The sequence below is a fragment of the Lactuca serriola genome, chromosome 1 (assembly GCF_051521515.1).
Source record: "Lactuca serriola cultivar US96UC23 chromosome 1, Lser_US96UC23_V15, whole genome shotgun sequence".
Taxonomy (NCBI): domain Eukaryota; kingdom Viridiplantae; phylum Streptophyta; class Magnoliopsida; order Asterales; family Asteraceae; genus Lactuca; species Lactuca serriola.
Window position 1 is genome coordinate 111,800,392 of NC_136408.1, and position 26,916 is coordinate 111,827,307.

Here is a 26,916-nt window from a genome sequence, read left to right on the forward strand (position 1 = left end):
GGGTCTTGGTTGACCTTGATATCCTCCCATTGCATTCACATCTTCCGGTTCGTTACTAAGTGAGGGACACTTATCCGTATAATGCCCCGTCATTGCACAAATGCCACACACCATCAATTGTTGACCACTTCCCACCACCATTTGACTTAGCATATTAGTCAAATCCAAGAGCTTTGATTCCAAGTGTTGAGTGTTGTTAATTTCACCAACCATTTGTGTAGAATTTCTCTTCATGTCATTTCTAGTCCTAAAGTTCCTTTGATTTTGAGAACTGGTTCCAAAAAGTGATCTTATCTCTTGAGGGGTTTTGTTGAAGATGTCACCACCACTTGAAACATCAATCATCCTTCGATCCTTGTCATTCATTCCCTCATAAAATTGTTGAAGAAGTAGTTGTTTGGGAATGTTGTGTTGAGGGCAACTTGTACACAAGTTGTTGAATCGCTCCCAAAAATCATGAAAAGTCTCATTCTCCCCTTGACAAATCCCTAAAATGTCACTTCTTTGACTTGATATCCGGGAGGTAGGATAGAACTTGTTATTGAAGTCCTTGAGTAACTCTTCCCATGTGTGAATAGATCCCGATGGCAAGTTGAATAACCATTCTCTAGCTCTATCTTCCAAGGTGAGTGGGAAGGTGATTAGCTTGAAATCATCCAATGTCACATTTTCGGGCAACATGCTAACACATATAATGTGAAAGGACTTCAAATGCCTTTGAGGATCTTCTCTATCCAAACCATGGAACTTGGAAAGTTGATGTATGAAACTTGACTTCAATTCAATTCCCCGGCGGTTTGCGGGATAAACAATACCAAGAGGTGTGTGAGTAACATCCGTCTCCATCATTTGTCTAAGTGTCAACTCTTGAGGGGGATTGGGTGGGTTGGGGTGATTGGGATATTGTTGCATGTAATTGGGATATTGTTGGTAGGGTGGGTATTGGTGGTTCATTTGTGGTGGATAAGGCTGGTAGTTAGCGTATTGGTGATAAGGGAGTTGTTGTGGTGGATACATTGGGTTTTGGTACATTGGAGGGTGTTGGTAATTGAGTTGATTTGGGTAATGTACTTGTTGAACTTGAAAAGCATTGTTTTGAGGTTGGTTGTTTTGGTGGAAGTGTTGGTTTTGTGGTTGTGTTGGTGGTTGATAATTGGGTTGGTTTTGAGGAGGGGCTTGATTCCAAGGTGGCATATCAATGAGAGGTTCTTGTGGTTGTTGTCTTGGTTGATGGGGTGGGGTATTAGCATCTTGATTATTTGGGTTTGGGTTGGGATTTTGAGGTGGAGTGTGATTCATGGCTATGTAGTTTTCAAAAGGAATGTCTTCAAAGGATTGACCAACAATTGGAGAATTCGGCTCGGTGTCGGTATCACTTGAAGTATGAACTTGATCTTCTATGTTGATTAGTGGAGAAGAGCAATAAGCTTGAACGAGTTGCTTTTTCTTTGCTTGTTTGGCTAACTTTTTCAATCTTTTTGCTTCTTTTTCAATTTCCGGATTGTAGAGTAGTTCACCGGTTCTTGTAGACCCAGGCATAAACAATCAAATAACAATAACCAATTTCCCCGGCAACGGCGCCAAAACTTGATGGGATGTCAAGTCCACCAAGCAAATTACACCATTTGTTTGCAAATAAAATTTAATATAATGGTAAAAAGGGGTATCGATCCTCGGGAAAATGGTTGTATTCAATCACCAATGCAATCCAAAAGAACTAGTGTAATTAAACTAATTAACTACAATTAGACTAAAAAAAGGGGGAGGGGTGTTTGATTCCTTGAAAACTAAAAAAAAAAACTTGAATAATTAAAAATCTTGCAATTAAGCAAGTTGATGAGATGCTCAAATGTTGGGAATAATTGGTTAACTATGGCAATTCAACACAATTAACATTATGTGTTTATCATTAGGATCTAATACAAAGCTTATCCTTCATCTCAAATTGGTTATAGCAATCATGAAGGTTGGGGAAGCCCACAACACACCTTCTTAATTAAGATCAAGGGTTAATTGAAGCAATGGATCCCAAGAAATCAATTAGCCTTAAGAATGAAGGAATCCCCAATTCCTAGAGGATGTCAAATGCTTACACATCCATAAAGGAGTTATGATTCATAAGCTAGAGATGATTTCTACCATCATAAAGCTTTTGTTCTAGATAAATTCAATGATCCAATGCAAAATCAAAGAAACAAATCAACAATTGCTCATTCAATTACTAAGCTCATGATCAAAGCATCAAATAAGCATAAGAATTGCAAACTAGAATCATAAACATGGAATAAATTGATAATCAACATAAATCCTTCAAAACCCACAAACATTCATTGGTTTTCAACCAAAGTCAACCAAATAAGACTATTAGCCAGTCATGGCAACAAAGTAACAAGAACAATAATCTAATTGCATAAAGAAACTACCTAAGATTTGGAAAGATGAAAAGAAATGGTTTCTAGCTCCCAAAATCGCCTCTTGCAAGTCTCCAATGGTGAAAAATCGTCAATGTGCCTCTAGATCTGACCCCCCCAAGAGTTATGGTGAGCCAAATGACCAAAATGCCCAAAACTGGGCAGTTGCGCGGGTACCCGCGCGACGAAAATTCCACCCGTGCAAACGCTGCTGTGTTGCCATTGGTCCACCATTCCATTACTCCACCCTTCCACTACCAAAGATTCCTTTGGTCCCCCCCCCCCTTGTCCATGTAATTTGAATACACCAATCATCATTTAGCTACCAAATGGATGCCCTAAATCCAAAATTAGAAATTTATGATCCACCTTCACAAGCCCAAATAATCCAAGCCATCAACTTTAAAAGCCCAACAATGCCTCGAGAGCCCACTAAACCTGTCTCCAATCAACCCGCAACCGCAACGAATACCGAAAACCTGCAAAATACCTTATGCAAAATAAAAAACACCCGATACGATCCATAATAAAGAAAATAAAGAATATACAATGCAATACTAATAAAAAAAGCTAAAAATCTAAAATAAACTAATAAAAATAAGGAAATAAAATAAGCTATCATTTATTTACCGCCACTATTACATTGTGAGAACTGCTATTTTAATTTGCAGTCTATGACGGTTAATTTATTTGTGTCATTGATAATAGCTTAGATTACAATACAATCAACTTAATAAATCAAATGAAGATCTTTAATCGATTACGATAATGTTATGTTTGTAGACTTTTGGTATCATATCTATATGAGTTTTTTATTTTATTTTTGTTTTAAAATTTTTAATATATTTGTTATTTATATATATTTTAGTTTAATAATATATAAATATAGTCAAAATTAAAATAAAAGCGAAAAATAAAACCAATCGAGGTTCCTTGTGAAACCAAAATCATGGAATTTAGTTTCCAAATTAAGTGGATAAAAATAAAAATTAAAAACAGAAACAAAATCAAAATAAGGTGAAATCAAGTTTGGAGATTTAGTTTTAATGACTGAATTTTAAAGGGCATAAAAGGAAAAAGAAAAAGATCTGGTTTTAATGACTGAATTTTAAAGGACATAAAAGGAAAAAGAAAATTTTAGTAACTGGATAAATAAAAAAACCAAGTGAGATATCAGCTCCTAAATTCAATATCAATAAATTCTATATCCTTCAAAACCAATATAACTATTCCATTAAACTATTTATAGAATACGAACTAATAAATAGATGCGAGTCTTGATATAAAGCTGATTTTTTTAAACCATAAATTTATTCTATTTTTAAATTACTCTTAAATCTATCTATATCTTTAATAAGACTTTACACTCCACCTTGAAAAGAAAGAACAATCCGGATATCGTTGAACTAAAAGTCATTTGGTTATATAAAACTGAATGGTTGTAAATCGATCATATTAAATAACTAAATACTACTTTTCTAGTCATTTGGTGATATAAAACTGAATGGTTGTAAATAGATCATATTAACTAAATACTACTTTTCTTTTTAAGCCATTTGGTAAATTGATCATATTAGATAACTAAACACTACTCTTCTTCTTAATACAATTATATGATTGACCTTTTTAATATTCATTATACATTATAATCAAGTCCTCTCATCCCCCGTCCAACTTTCTTTAATCTTAGGGCCTTCAGGCCCTTCTTCTCCTAGTAACTCAGCAGGGAGCTTATTCAAAATCCTTAAGATAAGTCGCTTGAACTTATCCGGAAAATGATTTGCTATCTTTATCACCTCCTTTGTAAATGTATAACTAAACTTAGGACCCCATCTACCGGTATAATTCAACCATGGTTCCATATATGAAACATTGTAATCAACACAAACAACTTGATAGCTCGATGCAATATCCATCAAGTTGTTGCTTTTCCCAGTATCATCTCTAACACCAAACCCTAAAATCTTTTCCGCCCTGACGACAGGCAACTTGCTTGAATCCATCTTGAGTACCTCCTCTAACAATTTCATGTCATCCGCATCAATCTCAACAGTCGAATGTAGATGATAACTTGGAGTATTGTAGTGTGAATGCCCATGCAAGGATGCATACACAACTGGTCGAGTTCCATTCATGAACTCAAATTCATGAGGTGTCACCCATACTCCAGCAGCATGGCGAGAGAGATAGATTGATTTTAGAATCCCATTGAAGTTATCAACCCTTAACGTTATATGCTCCCAATCACTAACATGTTCTCCAATCATTCCCAAGCTAATGGTGAAAGGTCCTAGCTGAAACCTCCCTCCACCATTAAAAGGGTAATACAACCATATGGCAAGATCAGTAAACGTTGCTCCTAACGCTGATTTTACATGCACATAAACAGTCGCTTCTGGCAAAAACCCTTTCTTCACCCTTTCTTTCTCAGCTTCATCGGATGGGAGGTCTAGATACAAACCATCCACTGAACTATTGCTTGGAAGATTTACACCATCGTTGATCACTGGCCATGGGATCATGCCACTTCGGTGTAGCTCAGCTCCATTTTGAAAGAACCACAAAACCGAAGACGGGAGGTATTCTTCATCAGGATGTAAATACACCATAGGAGCATAAGCTTCGATCATTTTCTTAATTTGTAAAGAATTCGGCATAGCTGAATAAGTATCATTCCTAACCATCTTCAAACATGCTAACTCTTGCATGTCGGATCCATTAACTCGTGCCAAAAACGTACCTGTAGGAACACTTAGCGCTCCACCATTTGGCTTTGTAGTATAGATATTAATGTCAACCATCTTTAGTCCCCATAACCATTCGTCCACTGTGATCCCATCGGTGAAGTCCTTTCGAACACACCTGACCATATCAAGTGAGGGTTTTTCGGGTGAAGTGGTGACGATGTGGCCAATGGCTTTATAAGCAAAAGGCGGAATAGGCATCCAAATGTAGCCATCGACATCTTTGTTGATATCTAAACCTTTGCTTGTCCATATAAGAGTGTAGTCTATGGGACGACGTAGGGAACCCCAATATAGGTTACCTGTGGTGTCTTTAGCAGTAAGAACTGAGGAAAAGATGGACTTTGAGTTGGGATTGCAATAATGGCCAAGCAAACTGAACCCTAATGGAATGGAAGCAGGTTCGAAAAATGATACACCGAAATCATCTGGTCCACCACTCTTTATAGTCCAGATTTTCTTGAAATATAATGCTTCGTGCACTTCTATTCCTCCAAGATCAATGACTCCTTTTCCGAAGTCTCCACCTAACACAAGAAAATGTTTACATTTATTATAATGGAAAATTTCGGTAACTTAGTTTTATGAAAAAGTGTCAAACTTTATTTTTTTAAGAGAAAAATCTTGATTATCGGGCTAAAAATTTAAATCAACTCTTTTGTCCGGTATTGAATATATACCAAGGAATCTGTCATTTTTGTTAAAAAAATGTAATGAGTTTTATGTAAGTTTATTCAAAATATTAGTAATTTTTTGAAAGATTATGGAGAGTGTGTTATTATATTCGAAAACTCATAATATGCTGACCAAAATTACGAAAAAGTCTTTATAATTTTTTAATAGAAAGATATAGGTTACCGGGCAAAATATGTAAAACCGGACAAAAGGGCCGATTAGAATTTTTTTACCTGTCTGGGATTTTTCTGTTAAAATACAGAAACTTTGGGACTTTTTCTCTAAATTAAGACAAACTAAAGAGATTTTTCTAGAATAACCCTATTATGAACTTAATTTTTTTTGGAAATATGTACAGCTAGCGTCATATTAATCAATATTGGCTTTCTTAAAATCAGATAAAGTTTCAATAATATCAACGTTGACTTTTGATGGTTTTAATACCAATCATAAAACAATAATTACAAAATTTGGTATTTGTAAAATTCAAAATATAAACCTTGACTTTTGATGGTTTTAATACCAATCATAAAACAATTAATACCTGTAGGATACGAGGGTGGATATGAAAAATCAAATGATATGACCCCGGTATCTTTTTGTATGTTGTTGTTAGGATTGAGTGTTGTTGAGAAGTCACTCAATGCATGAGATGCATTAGAAACAATCTGGAATATTATCAGAATTGTTTTGGAAATCTGAAATAAGAACCTACAAGAAGATAAACGATTTTATTACTACTCTTGAAATATAGCAATATTGGTAAAGAACGCTATTCTCCTACTAAAATCACGAACGAACAAACTTAATCAGTTTACAAAAAAAAATGATAGTGAGACCAAATATATTGACATTATTTCGTAAAAAGATGTACTATTCATTTTTAAACTTTTGTAAGAGTTGACTTTTAATATTATAATAATGGAGTCATGAATTATGTAATGACAATTGACAAGTAGAACAAATCATTCAAACTAGAACAATGAAAAAGGAAAAAAATCATGAAATTGATTTTTTTGTATGTCAAAAGGTAGAATTAAATGGAGATAATTCTCGCAAACATGCAAATGCAGAAATCGTAAATTCTGTTGAGTTTATATTTCGTTTCATGTCCAGCCATGGGGACCAATGATAGAAGAATTCATTCTTATATGTAGATATCGACAATGAGAATGAACAAACTGAGGGAATTCTACTACGTACTGATGATAATTAACTAGTTTTCAACTACAATACAAGAGAGGAAACATTGTTTCAAATAACGTACACAAATTAGATTTCAGTTGGGTTGTATACGTACCTCAAGCACAAGTATGATTGTGATAAGCATTTCTCCATTAGTGATGTGAGCGACCTGTAAATGAATAGAATATTGTTTGTGATGCTGGGTCGCAAGTGAATCGTTTGTAAGTTATAGCATTATAATTGGTGAAAATTATGGTAATTCAATACTAAATATAGATAACGTTATATCACGAGAATAATATACTAAAATAAAAATATTTTCTAGATAAATTTTAAATATCCGGTCAAACCTTAATAAAATTTAGCATTACACATTACTTACTTGATATTAATATAGTATACCAAAGAGTTTTTCCTCTAATATGTGTACGGAAAAGTATATGTCATTCTTGAAATGGTTGAGAGTTAAAGTCCTATATATATTTAGAGATGAGCGTAGGCGGGTACCTGTGTTAATTATCTGGAACTGGAATTGGAATCGATAGTTCCCAAAATGTTGGAACCAGAACCAAAACCGGCGGGTAGCGGTTCCCCTAGCGGGTACACAGTTCGTTAAATTTGTTGAATTTTAAAATATTTAAAATTATATCTATGAGTTAGCATTCAAAGAATTGAAATCTGTAGCTAAACATATATTTCTATGAATTGGAATTTAATCTTGGTTTAATTTCAAAGTGAAAATTATATACGGATATTTAAAGGTTAAACAAATTATTTAAATATCTAGAATTCTAAAAGATGTTATTCAAGATGATACTTATATATCGGTTCTGGTGGGTATCCAGTGGGTAGCGGTTTCGATTCCGGAAGTTGGTATCGAGTTCCGTTGTTCATCCCTGTATATATTGAAGAAAATGTCTACATACATACATAAGACTTTTTTTTTTGAATCGGCAAATAAGGGAGCAACATAGAGTTAGAATTCCGTTGTTTGTATCGAAATTTAGACCAACTAAACACCATTGTTATGACATTATTAGCCATTTTGATAGGAGAATGTAACATCTTGTTAAACATTTTGTCGTTCCTTGTCTTCCAAACATTCCATAAAAGACCATAAATTATGTTGTGAGCAATTTCCTTTTCTTCATGATTTCATCCACTTGGGAGTAGGAGATAAGAGGGATACCACACCTTTTAAAGATCATTTTATCATATTTTTAGCAAACAAACACTCCATGTAAAACATGAAGCCTTGAGGAGAGGTAAGCTAACCCACTCGATTTGAATACCCGATGAAGTGGTAATCTTTAAATCCAATAATCTCAACAAGACATCAATGTAAAATCGCCTATCTTAAACTAAGTTGTAGAACTCGTTACTCGGTATCTGTTCGGCCAACTACCGAGTAGTCAGTACTCGGGGAGTACTCAGATTTGGTAATTCATGTAGAAATATTTATAGAGAAATTATATATGTCAAAATCATAAGTTAAAACCATAAGTTGATTGAAATATATAACAAAATTATATAAATGTGAATACACAAAAACTGAAAAACACATAATAGTCTCACTTCGTGAGTAATTACTGAATATTTAGGATATATATATATATATATATATATATATATATATATATATATATATATATATAGTAATAATAGCATGTGTTTGTGTTAAATAATAAATCATTAAGTATATTATACATATTAATCATCGAGTTGATCGAGTTTTCAACATTGCTTACTTTAATAAGAGGCCGATCTAGGAGTATTCGAGATTATGTAACTCGCCTCGGTAAGGGGCCGAGTAGTGAGTACCCGGAGGAGTAATCGGCAAACTCGGTGAATTTTACAACACTAATCTTAGGTAAGGCTAAAGCTCCGATGCATTTTTCCTTTCACCACATTCATTTGAAACTCCCATGACTTTTCAATTTCTTTCTAATAATAATTATAAGTTGGTTAATAAGGTTAAATAAATATCAAACTTAAAATGTAATCATATATAAACTAAATTTCAATATTAAAATAATATCTTTACTTCTACTTATAAAGTGATGCTTTTTAACTTTTAACATATTATACTTAATTTATTAGTTTTAACATATTATTGGATGTAAAACATTATCATTTTAAAGATACAATTTTGAAACAATTTGTATAAAATACTTAAATTATTAATTTGAATATAACGTTACCGCGTCAACTCAAATATAAATCTTAGTTTAACTTAAACAACCCAAATAATATTTTGTAAATAGTTAAAAGTGATTAATCGTAGTGTCTTTCTAATAATGATTATAAGTTGGCTAATAAGGTTAAATAAATATTAAACCTAAAGTGTAATTATAAATATACTAAATTTTAATTTTTAAATAATATCTTTACTTCTACTTATAAAGTTATATATTTAACTTTTAACATATTAGATTTAATATGTTGTTCTATTTAAACCATTATCAGTTTAAAGCTAGAATTTTTGAACAGTTTGGATAAAATACTTAAATTGTTAATTTAAATAGAACATTAGAATGTCAACTTAAATATAAATTTCAGTTACACTTAAAAAGCCGAAGAATATTTTCTAAATAGTTAAAAGTGATAAATTGTAATGATAAATGCAAAAACCAAATTGTAATCTCAATTTAACTAAAATATTTCCTAAAGATATTTTTATAATCATTAAAAGTTTTCTAATAAGTAGCTTAAATAATTTACAACAAAAATAGTTAAAAATAATTCTATATAAATGATTATATTGTTACCTTTAAAATAAAAAAACAATGTTTGATGTTTTAAATAATTATAACGATAGAAATTAAAACATTAAGCAAATACATTTAAAAAAAAATAATTAACAATAACAACAACTATAAATAACATTAAATCTAATATTATATTTAATTTTATTGATGTGTAAGTAGTGGGTAAAAGTCATTCAAACGATTGAGATTATACAGTTATAATAGATGTATATATTATCATATAATTCAAAATAATCAATATATTATATCAATTTAGTATACGAATTATTAATCAAATTTAACAATATTATTGATATATTTAAAAAAAACATATATTTGTAAAGACTTTCAACTATACAGGTGTTTCTGCGCAATGCGGAGACATTCACCTAATTATTATTAATAAATGTGTACTTAGCTATTCTAAAAAAAATTAACAAAAGTTAGTAAAATGTGATTTTTTTATGTAAACATCAAAAAATCCATTAAATGACACAGGGCACACCGTTAGAAAAAAAATTCAATTTTTTCATTAAATGTAAAATTATATTTATATGTGGGTATTACATAGATGACTACCGAAACCAATGAAAATTATGGAAACCACTAATTACTGAGCTACTAAGTAGTTATCGCGGTCAAAAATATTATAGTGGTCACCAACCATTATTTGAAATCGTGGTTCTCACAGCAGTATAACATTTTTTATATTAAGTAGAATATATATATATATATATATATATATATATATATATATATATATATATATATATATATATATTATATTATATTATTAGTCGGTAAATCATTTAATGTTAAACCTAATCCAATTAATTAGTGAATCAGTAAATCTTACTTCACATATCATATTTAGTTAATCAGACTCACATATCACAATTAGTTAATCATATTTCACAGACCGATTACCAATATCACAATTAATCATAATTTAACACAATCAACAAGAAAACATAAGCAATACTTACCATTTTATCATACTTCAACACATTCCCAGTTAGCAAATAAAATGATTAAGTAATTTGATGGTTAATAATAATGTAGTATTTGAAGTCTTCAACACAATTAGCAAGATAGCACATACATAGTTTCAACGGAAGTCATGACAGTCACAAAATCACAATTTTATTCAATGGAATGACACAAAAGTTTTGGTTTGAACTAAGAAAAAACAATTTTATTCAATACTTAGACACAAATATATATATATATATATATATATATATATATATATATATATATATATATTATTAAAATAGCCTAAAAATGAAATTTATTCAAATAACGGTTATAGTGCTGCTATAACGGTGACAAATCGCGGTAAATCACGATGATAATAACGTCACTGTTATTTTGAAATAGAGTTTCGTTGCCTCCGTTAACCGCTATAGCGCCACTATAGCACCATTATTGACTAGCTATGATCCTAAATAACTTTGAAAAAAAAAGATATGATAACATAAAAATGTCGGACCAAATAAAAAGATAATATATAATGCACTAGAAAATAATAAGTTAAAACTGATTATTTTGACAAGACACGTAAAGAAACATTAGGGTGGACAAAATGAAGCTAAGTAGGGGTATAAACGAGCCAAACCGAGCCCGAGCCTGACCAAGCTCGAGCTCGGCTCGTTTAATTTTGAGGAAGCTCGAGCTCGAGCTTGATTCGAGCCTTTAAATGAGGCTCGAGTTCGGCTCGTGAACAATTCACTGGGCTCGCGAGCCTAAACGCGCCTCCATGTATATATGTGTGTGTGTGTATATATATATATATATATATATATATATGTGTGTGTGTGTGTGTGTGTGTTAGTGTGTATATACGTATGTATGTAAATATATATATATATATATATATATATATATATATATATATATATATATATATATATAGGCTCGTTTAAGCTCGTTTAGGCTCGCGAGCCCAATAATTGAAGCTCGGCTCGAGCTCGTTTAATAAACGAGCCTCACAATTAGGCTCGAGATCGGCTCAGGCTCGTTTAATTCGACCTCGAGTCGAGCTTTTAACGAGTTGATTCCGAGTAGCTCACGAGTAGCTCGGCTCACTTACACCTCTAAAGCTAAGTGGCCTTCAGATTACCTTCAGTATTGAGGGTATCGTCAATTTATACTCTAAAAAACCAATACGATAATCACTTACCTTCATAACTCTCCAAATTTCATTCCAATCTTCTTTATTTCATTCCAACCTTTCATATTATATTCCAAATGGATTCTAGTTGTGACAATAAAAAAAATTAACAACAGATAAAACCATTGAAGAAGCGAAAGCAGTTCGCAGGAATTCCCAAATGTCATATTATCCCCAATATGTTGATTAATACCCTACGCAATATGTGTATAGTCTATTTCAAATTTCTCAAGATTAGTCAAATTTTAATCCCTTCCTACAATCCATTCACTAATCCAATTATGTGATACCCAAAACGTGGAATAAATAGATTCAAGCGACGAATCTTAGAGGAGGAGTTACGGTTGATTAAAGAAAGACTAATAGAAAAAGATTGTAAGTCTTTGTGCAACCGCGTTACCATGTGTATGGAGGATTGTTGAATACCAAGCTTGCTAGGGTTACCACGTACATGGATGATTACCAAATACGATGCTTGCTCGAATAGTGATTTGCGATTAAGAGTTGTAGAATTTCTTATTTTATTTTAATTACTAGACGAATATCCGTTTGTTGCGCAAAATACAATAAATATGTATGAAATATTTACAAATATATGCTTTTTTAAATATATTAAGGACGTTATTGTTAGATTGTATACAATAAATTTTATAATAAGTTGGTATAAACATTTTTTTGTTATGAACTGTATAATAATATAGACATCTTTTAAAATTCTGTAATCCCAATTGTCTTAATAACCTCTAACTACGAGTTACTCATGAATAAAATTAAATATAATATATAGTTTAATAATATTATATTTGTTATGATTATTTATTTTTAAAAAGTTTATTTTCTTAAGATTTTAATTTCTATCATTGTAATTATTTAAAACATCAAACATTGTTTTTGTTTTTTAAAATAACAATATATTTTTTTGTATATAATATTACTTTTAACTATTTTTGTTGTAAGTTATTTAAAATAATGTATTTGAAAACTCTTACTTATTTTAATTTGGTTATAGAAGTTTAACTTTTTTAAAATTTATTTCATGAATATTGTTAGTTTCTTTAATTGTAATTATTTAAAACAACAAACATTATTTTTGTTTTTAAAGATAACATTATAATTTTTTTTTATATAATATTGCTTTTAACTATTGTTATTATAAGTTATTTTTAAGTTATTTATTTGAAAATTCTTAATGATTGTAAAAAATTGTTTCATGGTTATTTTTGTTAATTTAATATTATAATTTAGGTTTAACACTATAAATTATAACTTTTAACTATTTATAAAATAGTCTCTCGATTTTTTTCAAGTTTAACTGAAATTTTGATTTAAATTAACCGTTTAACATTTTATTAAACTTAATAATTTAAATGTTTTGAATAAAAATATAAATTATACAAAATTTGTGACTTTAAATTGACAATTGCTCATATACGAGAATATATCTAAACTAATAAGTTAACTATAATATATTAAAAAGTTAAAGTCACAATTTTATAAATATTAGTAAAATATGATATTTTAATATTATAGTTTAGTTCATTTACGATTAGAATTTTGGTTTTGAATTAATTTAACATTATTAACAAATTTATAATAATTATTAGAAAAAAATTGAAAAGTCATCAAGGTTTCAAATAAATGTAATGCAAGTAAAAAAGCCTCTTTTTATAAGTATACCAGGCAAATACATGCACGTTGAGCAAAATACAACCATATATTTGAAATATTTATAAATATATGTTTTCTGAATATATCAATGACATTGTTGTTAGTTATTATATAATAAATTTTACAATAAATTGGTATAAACATAGTTTGTTTTGAATTATATGATAATGTAGACATCTTATAGAATTCTATAATCCAAATTGTTTTAAGGACCTTTACCAACAAGTTATTCAAGAATACAATTAAACATAATATATTATTTAATGATATATATATATATATATATATATATATATATATATATATATATATATAGTTGTTGTTATGATTAATTAATTTTAAAATGTTTATTTGCTTAAGATTTTAATTTCTATCATTGTAATTATTTAAAATATCAAATATTGTCTTTTTAAAGGAAAAAATATAATTTTTATATATAATTTTACTTTTAACTATTGTTATTGTAATTTATTTAAAATAACATATTTGGAAACTCTCAATTATTTTAATTTGATTAAAAAAATTTAACGTTTTTAAAATTTATTTGATTAATATTATTAATTTCTTTAATTTCAATTATTTAAATCAACAAACATTGTTTTTGTATTTAAAGATAACATTATAATTTTTTATATAATATTACTTTTAACTATTCCTATTTTAAGTTATTTTTAAGCTACTTATTTGAAAAATCTTAATAATTATAAAAAATATTGTTTTTATTTTTGTTAATTTAGGATTACAATTTAGGTTTAACACTATTATTTATAACTTTAAACAATCTATAAAATAATCTATTGATTTTTTTTTCAAGTTTAACTGAAATTTTGATTTATAATAACAATTTAAGATTTTATTAAAATTAATAATTTAACTATTTTACATAAAATCATAAATTATACCAAAGTTGTGACTTTAAAATGACAATTGCTTACATACAACAACATATTTAAACTAATAAGTTAACTAAAATATATTAAAAACTTAAAGTGATAATTTTATAAATAGAAGTAAAATATGATATTTTAATATTGTAGTTTTGTTCACTTTTTATTAGAATTTAGTTTTTATATTAATTTAACATTATTAACCAATTTATTATAATTATTAGATAGAAATTAAAAAGTTATGGAGGTTTCTGATGCATGTCGTGCAAGAAAAAATGTCCATTTGATAAGTATTTACTAGGCAAATATTTGCACGTTACACCGAATACAACAATATATTTTATATCTTTACAAATATCTGTTTTCTAATATCTCAATGACGTTGTTGCTAGCACGTATATAATAAATTTTATAATACGTTGATATAAACATTGTTTGTTTTGAATTATATGATAATGTATAATTTTATAATCTCAATTCTATAAATGGTCATTACCTGTGGATTATTCATGTATAAAATTAATTATACTATATGGTTTAATATCTATAGTTGTTGTTATGATTAATTATTTTAAAAAAGTTTATTTGTTTAGGATTCTAATTTCTATCATTATAATTATTTAAACCATCAAATATTGTTTTTATTTTTAAAGGTAACAATATAATTTTTGTATACAATGCCACTTTTAAATATTGTTGTTGTAAATTATTGAAAATAACGTATTTGGAAACTCTTAATTATTTTAATTTGATTTTAGAAATTTAACTTTTTTAAAATTTATTTGATGAATATTGTTAGTTTCTTTGATTGTAATTAGTTAAAACAACAAACATTTTTTTGTTTTTAAAAATAGCATTATAATTGTTTTATATAATATTACTTTTAACTATTCTTAGTATAAGTTATTTTTAAACTACTTATTTGAATATTGTTAATGATTATAAAAAAAAAGTTTATTGCTTTGTTTTTTTGGTTAATTTAGGATTACAATTTAGGTTTAACACTCTAATTTATAACTTTTAACAATTTATAAAACAATCTCTCGATTGTTTTTCACGTTTAACTGAAATTTTGATTTAAGTTAACCATTTAACATTTTATTGAAATTAATAATTTAACTATTTTGCATAAAATAATAAATTATAAAAAAGTTGTGACTTTAAAATGATAATTGCTCACATACGACAATATATTTAAACTAATAAGTCAATTATAATATGTTAAAAACTTAAGATGATAATTTTATAAATATAAGTATAATATGATATTTTAATATTGTAGTTTACTTAATTTTTTATTAGAATTTACTTTTTATATTAATTCAAAATTCTTAACTAATTTATAATAATTATTAGAAAAGAAATTTAAAAGTCATGGAGGTTTTAAATGCATTTGGTGTAAGTAAAATATCTCTTTTATAAGTGTATATAAATATATATAAATTGTTTTGGAAATTTAATTATTATTTTTATGATTTTTATTAACATTTATAGTAGTACATTTTTTAATGAGATGTTAATTTTTACTTTAGTTATACTTTTTTTTTTCTCTTTTACTTTAAACTTCTAAATAAATTAAAAAATAAATGAAAATTGTGTTGGTTGAAAATATTCCATGTGTTTAGTGTTAACGGTAGGCCTCACAATCGGGTTGAGTTTGGGGGTTAACGGGTTACGTGTTGAGGGATTGACGAGTAAGAAAGATAAACTCAACCAAACCCATATGGATTGGCGGGTTGGCAGATCACAGCTTTAAATTTTTTCCAGTTTTGAATTGAAAATCTAACCTAATGCCACACAGTACTAATATAATTTGGAATCACGTACATATGTTTTCGTATCAACTTTATCTTATCTATTAAATGTATATTTTAAGTTTATGTATCTATTCATAAAAATGTATATTTTGTGATATTCATAAAACGTATGTTTTTATATGTAAGAGTTGATTTTTTTTCTTTTTTTGATTTTTGGTAAGTTTTTTTTATTTTCATAAAGATAGTAGTTTTGATTGATTATTATTTTTTATATTTAACGTGTACTCGTGAACCAAACCGTGGTTACCCGTCTTTATATAATTCGAGGTTTTTTAGCAATTCGGTTCTATTTCGGTTAGTGCATGCAAAGTATCTGCCTTAATGTCACGGTTTACTATTTTATTAATATTTGATTTGAACCCCCTCCCCTCGGAACACCCCTACTCATGGTTTTCAAATTCATCACTTCCGGTTCCATTCATAGTTACCATTTACTTTATTCGGTTAGAGCATGTACGTGTGTCTATATATATATATATATATATATATATATATATATATATATATATATATATATATATATATATATATATATATATACACACACACATATAGGGGACGGTTTATTTGAAAAAAAAAGTAGAGATCTTGAGATTCAACCTCAGCCACATACTTATCATTTGCCGCTACGCTCCAGTATACTGGCAACAACGGGGTACGCCTAATCATAAATGATTATATGACAGAGATGTATAATCATACATGAATATACAGGCTTATACGTATATGTCTAATCGTAAATGATTATACATATATGTCTATTCACAGATTGAGTATATGATTATGACAATTGGTGACAAAAGAGGTGGTTGTGGTATAAGTGACGGAGGTGGTAGTGGTGGGGTCGGTTTGTGTCAGAGGTGGTGGTTGTAGTGGTGGCAGTTACGATTGTGTTGGTGGGGATGGTGGCGGAAGAGAAAGGAACGGACGGAGCTATATAATCATTTATGATTATAACAGGCTTGTCGCGACGGTAAATAATCTCATTTATTGTAACCCTAATGTATTGTACGAAAAGGCCTTTTACGATAGGAAATAATAAATCCTTCTCTCTCTCTCATGTTTTTCGTGGACATGGCCGATCATCTAATTATGTGAAAAACATAACTTGATTTTGTCTTATTCTTTTGATTTTTCATTTATTACTCTGGTGAGATCATTTATCATTGTTCAAAGTTTTGTTTTAACCTAACAATTTGTATCAGTGCTATGGTAGAATAAGAGAATGTTAAGATCGATAAATTTTAATGATACGATTTCAGGTTTTTGAAGGATCAAAATAACAAGATACATCAAGTAATAAAGAACTAAGAACAAAGAATAATCAAAAACCAATTTTGATTAAGAACTCTCATAAAGCGAGAATGCATAAAGCGATGTACTTTTACATGCAACGCTTGCGTAACTTATATATTAGGGTAAAGGCTATTCTAGAATGAGATATCTATAAATCAGGGATTCATACACAAAAGATATATACCATACATAAATGATCCAATCACTAAGACAATAGATCTAAGACTTACAGCTTAAGAAAGTAAGACGTTGTAGTGAAAGCTCAGACAACGGTTGATAACGTTGTGTAAACTTAATCATCGTGAAACAAGGTGTTACTTATCATATTATAAGGTTTAACCTTACATTCTAATGATGTGAAAACCTAATCTAGTTAAAAGCCATGAAGATAGACTTTATCAGCTGCAACAATAATCTATTGTTTGGTCCATTAATAATCATAACAAGCAAGCTTTTCTCTTCTTTGATTCATCATATAAGAGATTATCCATCTAGTAAGAATGAGCTTCTGTCTTGTCTTTACACTCAAGCCTTAAGTGGAATAAATGTTAAGTAGGATCTTTGCAAATGTCAATAGATCGTTCAAAACACATTGTGTTGTGATTTTTGGCCTAATCATTGTGTTTTTTTAAGGACATTCGAATGAGATAAACGATTAGTTATGGTGTTAGGAAAGGAAAACTATATTACTTGGACTTGAAACCGAAGAACTTAAATAAGGAGGAGGAAGCACTATTTGTAGAAGAATATTAATGAAATAAAAAGGAAAAAGATATTTGGTTGTATCATCATAGATTTGGTCATACATTTTTGGTTACCTAAGACAATTAATTCCAACTTTATTTAAAAATTGTGATGTTTCAAAGTTTCATTGCGAAGTGGCTAAAAGCGATCGTTCATCTTTTCCATTAAATTTAAATAGAAATACACTTCCATTCATGAATGGATCTCGATGGTTTGTTACATTTATCAATGACTACAATAGAATGACGTGGTTATGTCTCATGAATACAAAAGATGAGGTAAATATGTTGTTCCGAAAATTCCATAAGATGAATAGAACTCTTTATGGTTCAAAAATACATGTTCTCAACAATGACAACGATAGAGAGTATCAAACAATAGTCTTCAAAAATATTTGGAAGATCATGTAATTATTCATCAAATCACATATCCAAACACTCATCAGCAAAATGGAGTGATGGAACGAAAATATAGGCATTTATTAGAAGTTATACAATCCTTGTTAATTACTACTAATATGTCACTTTCATATTGGGGTGAAGCTATTGCCACGACCACCTATTTATTAGCCGTGTTCTGTCTATTACCAATGAGTTTCAAACTCCTATTCAAGTTGTAACCACTAAAGTGATCTTTCCCATGATTCTAGATTTTCCTCTTCGTGTGCTTGTATGTGTTGCTTTTGTATATATTTATAAACAACAACGAAGCAAACTAAACCCCCAAGCCTTATGTTACGTGTTTGTTGGCTATGCTTAAAATAAAAAGGCTACCGTTTCTATCATCGACCAACAAAACACATGTATGTGACCATGGACGTTGTATTTCATGAAGAAAAAATTGTTTTTTCTTTCAAGAGTCTGAATCTCAATAGGAGCACTATCATGAAGTTCATGCTCTTGATTACACATACGAGAAAGTGAATGAATCTCAGGAGGAACACGTTCAGTAAGATAATGAAGTTCCAAGAAGTGGTGAAGAATTGGGTGACAACTCCATTCCAACATAAAGTAATGCACAAAACTGTCATGATTAAAATGAATATGATGTCCAGGAAGATGAAGAGTTGTATACTACCACAACATACCAATCATTGTCTGAAGAGGATGATCGTGTTCTTGAACCTCAAAAAGAAAGAAAACAACTTCCCCATAATTATAATAGAGGTATACCTAAATCTACATATGAACCTGATATATCTTCCAAGGTTAGGTATCCTATGAGTAACTATGTGTATGGTCAAAACCTGTCAAACTTAAATGAAGGCATTTGTGAATCAATTATTTGTTGTAGTTATTCCTAAAAATGTACATGAAGCTTTAGCGTATCTAGAATAGAGAAGGGTCATACGTGAATAAATGGATACATTACTAAAGAATAAGACATATGATCTTGTAGATCTACCACCGGGAAAAAGAATAGTTGGATGTCGATGGATATACACTATACAATATAAGGCCGATAGGAGCATTGAAAGACATAAAATCTTAGCTATTCTACCTTATCAACAACAATTCGGGGTATTTTCAGGAATAAAAAGTTAGGAACATGATAATTTCATAAATTGAATGATACTTATAGGAAAAATGTTCGGGAATAAAAATTCATTTTCTAAGACGTCATGCTTATCATATGAAGTCGGGTTTGACACCTATCAGGTAGTGAACTATTACATGGTTGTACATATTCTTAAAACAATTGTATCTTTCTGTTTTCGACGTTCTTTATGTCCCAATTTTCCTATTTTCATGTACTAGGTGATGAGCCTATTGATACCCCATAATAATGTCTAATACATATATCTCTTTCAATCATATGCATTATTCCATTTGTTATATATACTAAAATTGTTCATTTATTAGGGATTCATATCAATCCAAGACTTGGTTAATATTTTGGATGTATTTCAAAGTATAAAACCCTATAAACAATAAAACCACAACTTTATTACCTATTAGGTATATTACAACAGAGATTAGGTTAACATTGTTCGTTTAACGATGGTCTGGTTTCTACAACTGTCACAGTAGCTTTTTGGCCGAAATAGTAGACCATTTATTTAGTAGTAAATGTTTTTATTAATATATACTTTTATGGGTATTTTGGGATAAGTCCTAAATTTTTGCTAAAAATAGAAAAATCATTAGGAAAGTTTGCGACTATAAACGGATAACATCTAGAAAACACTTACAAACGTGTCGTTAGGATAGCTACATTTTTCTTCATAAGTAAGAAGCGATCCCTTTTTCTTAGAAAAACATCTAGTATTTGATTTATTTAATGAAAACGTCCCCACTTGAAATTTATCGAAAGGCTGTCGCCTGGATAAGATTGAAAACGAGATTTGATTTCAGACCGTCGGACCGAATTCGTTTTAAGCTGTTGGATCAAGTGGAGAGTTATTATAAATAAATAGGAGGCTAACCCTCTAATATGGCTATACTTTAGGTCGAAATTATGTTTTGATTCAACTATTACAAACTTGTGAACTCACCAATTTTTTAGTTGACACTCTTTCAAAACCCATGTGTTTTGAGGTGGTTAGACTATTGAAAGACATACTGCAAGGATAATCATTGGATTTCAATTGTCTTTTATATTCCAATATTTCCCTTGTTGTCAATCTGTTAGGGCTTCTTTTGTACATTTTATTTTATGGTACCTAGACTAAGGGATATTGTAATCTATATTTTCAATGAATAAAAGTATTTATTCTATTATTGTATTGTTGTATGTTCAATGTATGTTTATTATTGTGATCCATGATATTGTCTCATCGCCCGGTATTTTCGACGTTGGTTGGCTGTGTGACACCTACGATTTCATCTTTTTTTTAAACAAAAATACTAACATTTCATTATATATGACATGGTATACAAGCCACAAAAAAAACTACAATCAAACAAAAACAAAACAAAACAAAACAAAACAAAAATTATGAAAACCATAGGTTCAAAAAAAAACCTACGGTGCACAAGTATATAATGCACTTTTTGTGTGTTGGACCAGCCACTACAACCTATAAACAAATAAGAAGGAAAACAAAGAGTTGTTCCTTGTTGTTGTTGTACATGAAAAAGAAAAGAAGAAGGAAAACAGATGGAGACTTGTTGTTTGCTTTCAAAAGCTGCTCTCAAATAAATCGAAAAGTAAATGGGGATATAAATAGCCTACAATATACAATGGAAATTAAAGAAAAACAAACTAAAACCTAGCCACTAGAATAGGACACTATAAGACCAGGTACACCATGTTTTTCTTGCTTTGAACCTAGTCAAATCTCTTTTATTCAAATACTAGATAAAACAAATAAAAACAAAACTTTTTGACTCATATCCATTATTCAAATCAGCCCATCTATGTCAAGATTACCCAACACTCACCCCCTTAATCTTGACAATATTATGATTCTTCAAAGCAGTGCTACAGGTTCATCATCAGCTTGAGTCAAATTAATTTCTTCTTCTTTTATTTCTTTCTTAGGACACTCGGATACATAATTTCCATATTCTTGACAATTATAGCATTTAATTTGTTGCTTGTCTCGATACGTACCTTGCTCCCTTCGATCTTCATAGCTTTGGTACCGACCATCTCGACCTCTACCACGACCTCTTCCTTGACCCAAATCTCTTCTTTGTCTATATTGATCTTGATTGAAGTTACCATGCTTGGTTTTCTCTTCCCATTCCTCTTTTGACAATAAAAGCTTGATCATTATCATCTTTATCAAGAACCTTGATTCTCTCTTCATATGTCTTCAACCTTCCCACAACTTCCTCAAGTGACATGTCCTCTATCTCTGAGTATTGCTTAATAGATGCAACAATCTGCAAAAATTTCTTAGGAATCGAATTTAGTAGTTTTCTTACCACTATCTCATCCTCCAAGCTAGACCCAAGATTCTTGAATTTAGATGCAATCTCACTAACTTTCCCCGGAAACTCATCAATCGTATTACCCTCTTTCATCTTCAACATCTCTAGCTCAGTTCTAAGTGTTTGAAGTCTTGCCTTTTGAACTCTTTCAGCTCCCAAATACCGCACATGAAGCGCTTCCCACACATCTTTTGCATCCTTATGCTTAGCCACTTGAAGCAATATATCTTCAGGTAGAGTTTGAAACACAAATGCACTTGCCATTAGATTTTTCTTTACCTTGACCGCTTTTCCCGTTTCCGGATCAACCGCTTCCCATAAGCCGTGTGCTTGTAAGATCGACTCCACCATAACCAACCAACTTGTATAATTTGTAGCTGTTAACTTGGGGCATTGCAGCAGGATACTTTGACTGGTCACGGGTACAACCTGACTTGATCCTCCTTGATCCTCCCGGGTTTGTTGTTGGCATCTTCCCTAACTTGACCCTTTCTTCTTGTACGAAACCAACCAATACATATCACTCTCTTTCTTCTTGCATAGAACCAACCAATGCTTGAGTTATTTATGATTTTTTTCTCTACAAACCACAGACACACTTACAAGTGCACCAAAACTTTGTTTTATGATCTTTTTCCTCACTTTGACTAGCTTCTTCACATAGATTAGCTTCGCCATACAGGTTCCCTGTCTTATTTGTTCACCCAAACCTTGAATTCAGCACACAACACTTTCTCAGCACACAACACCTTCTTAGGACACACCTTTCTCTTCACACAGATGAATCTTCAAAAGCAAAAAAACCAATCACACAGATTTCTTGTTTTGGAACTCGGCTCACACAGAGCTTCTACTTTCTTTGTACTCTATGGTTCACATAGAACCTCTTCCATAGATCCCACGAGCCTAGGGCTCTGATACCAAATTTTGGACCAACCCCTACAACCTCTAAACAAATAAGAAGGAAAACAAAGAGTTGTTCCATGTTGTTGTTGTACATGAAAAAGAAAAGAAGAAGGAAAACATATGGAGACTTGTTGTTTGCTTTCAAAAGTTGCTCTCACATAAACCCAAAAGTAAATGGGGCTATAAATAGCCTATAATAAACAACAGAAATTAAAGAAAAACAAACTAAAACCTAGCCACTAGAATAGGATACTATAAGATCAGGTAGACCACGTTTTTCTTTCTTTGAACCTGGTCAAATCTCTTTTATTCAAATGCTAGATAAAACAAATAAAAACTAATCTTTTTGATTCATACCTATTATTCAAATCAGCCTATCTATATCAAGATTACCCAACATTGTGCACCAAAGGAACTTATGGTTTTGTTTTATTTTATTTTATCGTTTTCTTTTTTAAAAAACATATCTACTAATTCTCATAGGGATGAGCATCGGAACCAGCCAGAACAGGAACCGGCTTCGGAACCGAACTTGGTAGGAAAATAGGAACCGAACGGGACCACCGATTCTGGTTCCTACCGGTTCTTGTCGTGTCTTCAATGTTAGAACCGGTCCTCGAGAAATAGCAACATACGGTTCTAGTTTTACCGGTTCTACTTGTTTTAGTTTCTATCGGTTCCCGATTCCAAAAATCTACAAGAATATCGTCCCGTTCTCGGCCCAATCGGTTCTATCCGGTTCCGATTCCGGCCGGTTCCCCGGTCCAAATGTTCATCCCTAAACTCGCATATTAAACAAGAAAAAAAGTTCAAGATTCAGAAACACACCTAGTTGTTCTTTGAATGCTCCATAGAGAGATAATTTCAAACTTCAAAAACACACAAAATAAGCAAAACTGAAAATTATCACTTTATATATTCTGGACCGACGGGTCTTGAAAGAGTAGACGACCCACCAAATAGTAGCCCAATGCCTCGAAAGAGTAGTCAACCGACCATTGACCGTAGTCAATGGGGCATTAACCGTAGACGCCTTACTTATTTACATTTTTAAAATCTATTTTAGGATAAATACTATTTTTTGGCTAAAAGCTAATAAATAATTAAAGATTTTGGCTAGTTTTGTAATTACCTCTAAAAATAAATATAAGTACAAGATTCATATTAATTAAAATTTTCGTTAATTAAAACTACCAGTAACATTATATAATAAAAAGAAAAAATCTATCACTTAAAATTTAAAAAAAAAAAAAGCCAAAAACCTAACATAAAAAAGCCAAAAACCTAACATAGTAATTATAAGAAAATGACACAAACGTCCTACGAACTTTCTAGGGTTTACCCTTTGAGTTTCTAAAGTTTTTGCTGGAATTTTTGAGTCCCTAAACTAGAAAATAATATGCTCTTTTAGTCCATGTTCAGTGACCTTTTAGACAAAAAAAAATTACATTATGCTGTTAGAAAACCAAAAAAATAAGTTTAGGGATCATTCGTACAAAAAAAAAAAAAAAAAAAAAAAGAAAAAAAAAACCTCTCCTTTTCCTCTAAAGCCAAGTCACACTCAATTCATATTGATCCCATAACTTATTTTTTTTGGCTTTATGGGGCATAATGTAAGTTTTTTTTGGTCTAAAAGGTCACTGAACCGGTTATTACAGATTGACAGGGATAAAAATAGCAAGTCATATTCTAGTTTAGGGATCCATAAAGCCCGATAAAAACTTTAGGGATTCAATGAGTAAACCCTAGAAAATTCATAGAGCATTTATGTGATTTTTATAAAAATACAAATATTTAATTGGGTAGATGAGATTAGTAAATATCTTCCACCAGATATATGTTTTCCGTTTACGTAATTGCTAAATCTTAACTTCGTTTGTATTGTTGACCATTAATTTCTTATTTTTCATAAGACATTTAAATATCGGTTTCATCAAACTACAAATTTTTTAAAATAATAGTATTATGTAATATGATCCAAACATATTTTAAGCTTTTTTTTTATTGGATGATTTTGCTTGTGTTTGGTTTTTCTACTTGTTTTTGTTTTTTATGACTTTTTATTGGATAATCTTACTTGTGTTTGGTTTTTCTTACTTGTTTTTGTTTTTCATGCTGTGTCGGTTCTTCTTTTTCCGTTTGATGACTTTATCTCGATTCTTCTTTTTTACGTTTGGTTAATTTGTGTCGTTCTTTGGTTCTTCTTTTTCCGATGTCGATTCCTTTTTCATTTGTTATGGTGTATCCTTCTCTTCTTCTTCTTCTTCTTCTTCAAGTTCTTTTTGCTTTCTTTCTAAATGTTTCTATAGTTCCGAGACCACCTATTCCAACATCGCAAAATAATCTCCATGACATCAAATCTTGTCCAAGTTTTTGGGAAAATACAAATAGACACAAATTGAGGGAGCTCTCCGTCCCCTATCTTCCATGTCATATATGTATGTATGTTGCTAGGCAGCACACCAATCCAAACAGTTTTAAACGAAGACCTCCATATCTGTCATATGAATTCCAAACTAAAGTTTCCAGCGTACACAAGTAATCGTATGTAGCAAAATTTTACAATGTGTTACATCTAGAGTAGAAAGTTACTACAGAAAAAACAACTTTGTTGCTTAGAAAATCATAATAAGTTAGAAAAAAAAAAAAAAAAAAAAAAAACCAATGTTGCTCAAAAATAAAACCATTAACTTCCACCAACTTAAAACGAATACTAACCAATGTCAAAGCGATTGAACTCAAATTACTCGAATTGCATGTTTCTAAAATGCAATAAGAGAATAAATATTATAAAATAAATAGAGACAAACGAAATGTTATTCTTGAACGTAAGTAAGGCTGTTGCTTTTATTTAACAACAAATGTTATAAATTGATAATACTGTATATACTTTATATAAAGTAACAACTAGGATTTTGAAACCCAAAAAAAAAATAAAATGATACCTAAACGTAATTTTGACATAAATCTACTCTAATAAATGAAAATGACTTTGCCACATGTCATTCTCTCATAAGATTAGCCAAATGTCATTTTGTCATAATTTGAAATATATTTATTTTCCACTTGTCATTACTTTAATTTTCATTTTTAATATATCATTGATTTACTTTCCATAAATTAAACCTACCATAATGACTATCAAATTTTAAATTTCAAATTCAATTCCAAATAAATTTACAGTTTAAACCTTTATGTTTAATATTTTGTTATAATTAACCCATTTAATACATACTAAACTCATAATTTTAATTAATTTATTCTTTGCATATTTTTTTCTCATAATTTTCACTTATTTCAATTTCAAATTGAAATAAAATTTCTATTTAATCGTTCATACTTAACATTTTGTTTTAATCAACCTGTATATTATACGGGTCTCACAACTAGTATTACAAATAAATAATTAGACATTAACTATGGATAGGATGGATTAAAAGTTTGTGTTAATCTACTTATCAAACACGCCAAATGATTTTTTTTTAATGTGTTCCCTGACAAAATACCCAACTTTAACCCTGAACCTGTTAAGAAATCATCTAATTTTGATATATCAATTTTGAGGAGCATTTGTTAGTTGTCAGGAACACTGACTGCATTGTATCGTTAATTCAATATTACATTAGAAAAAAGTTAATGGACGAAAATAAAAGATTGCAAAAGTTACAGATTGAGGATGAGATATTGTTACCTTGGAGAAGGCTTACGAACCAACAACACGAGAATCAGTGAATACAGGTTCAGAAGGAATTTCGGAGAGAACGAAAAAATAAGGGTTTGGTGAA

At 30.0% G+C, this 26,916-nt stretch overlaps 1 protein-coding gene across 1 annotated transcript; it reads right to left on the reverse strand.

The window, feature by feature from the left end:
• Nucleotides 1-3,968: 3,968 nt before the first annotated feature.
• Nucleotides 3,969-26,916, reverse strand: LOC145097371 (hypothetical protein At1g04090-like). The gene is made up of 5 exons (XM_079034918.1): nt 26,823-26,916; nt 25,229-25,628; nt 7,131-7,184; nt 6,375-6,541; nt 3,969-5,682 (listed from the first exon to the last, which is right to left on the reverse strand). Exons 2-5 carry the CDS (start codon nt 25,243-25,245, stop codon nt 4,061-4,063), a joined length of 1,860 nt encoding a protein of 619 aa, XP_078891044.1. The 5' UTR covers nt 25,246-25,628; nt 26,823-26,916; the 3' UTR covers nt 3,969-4,060.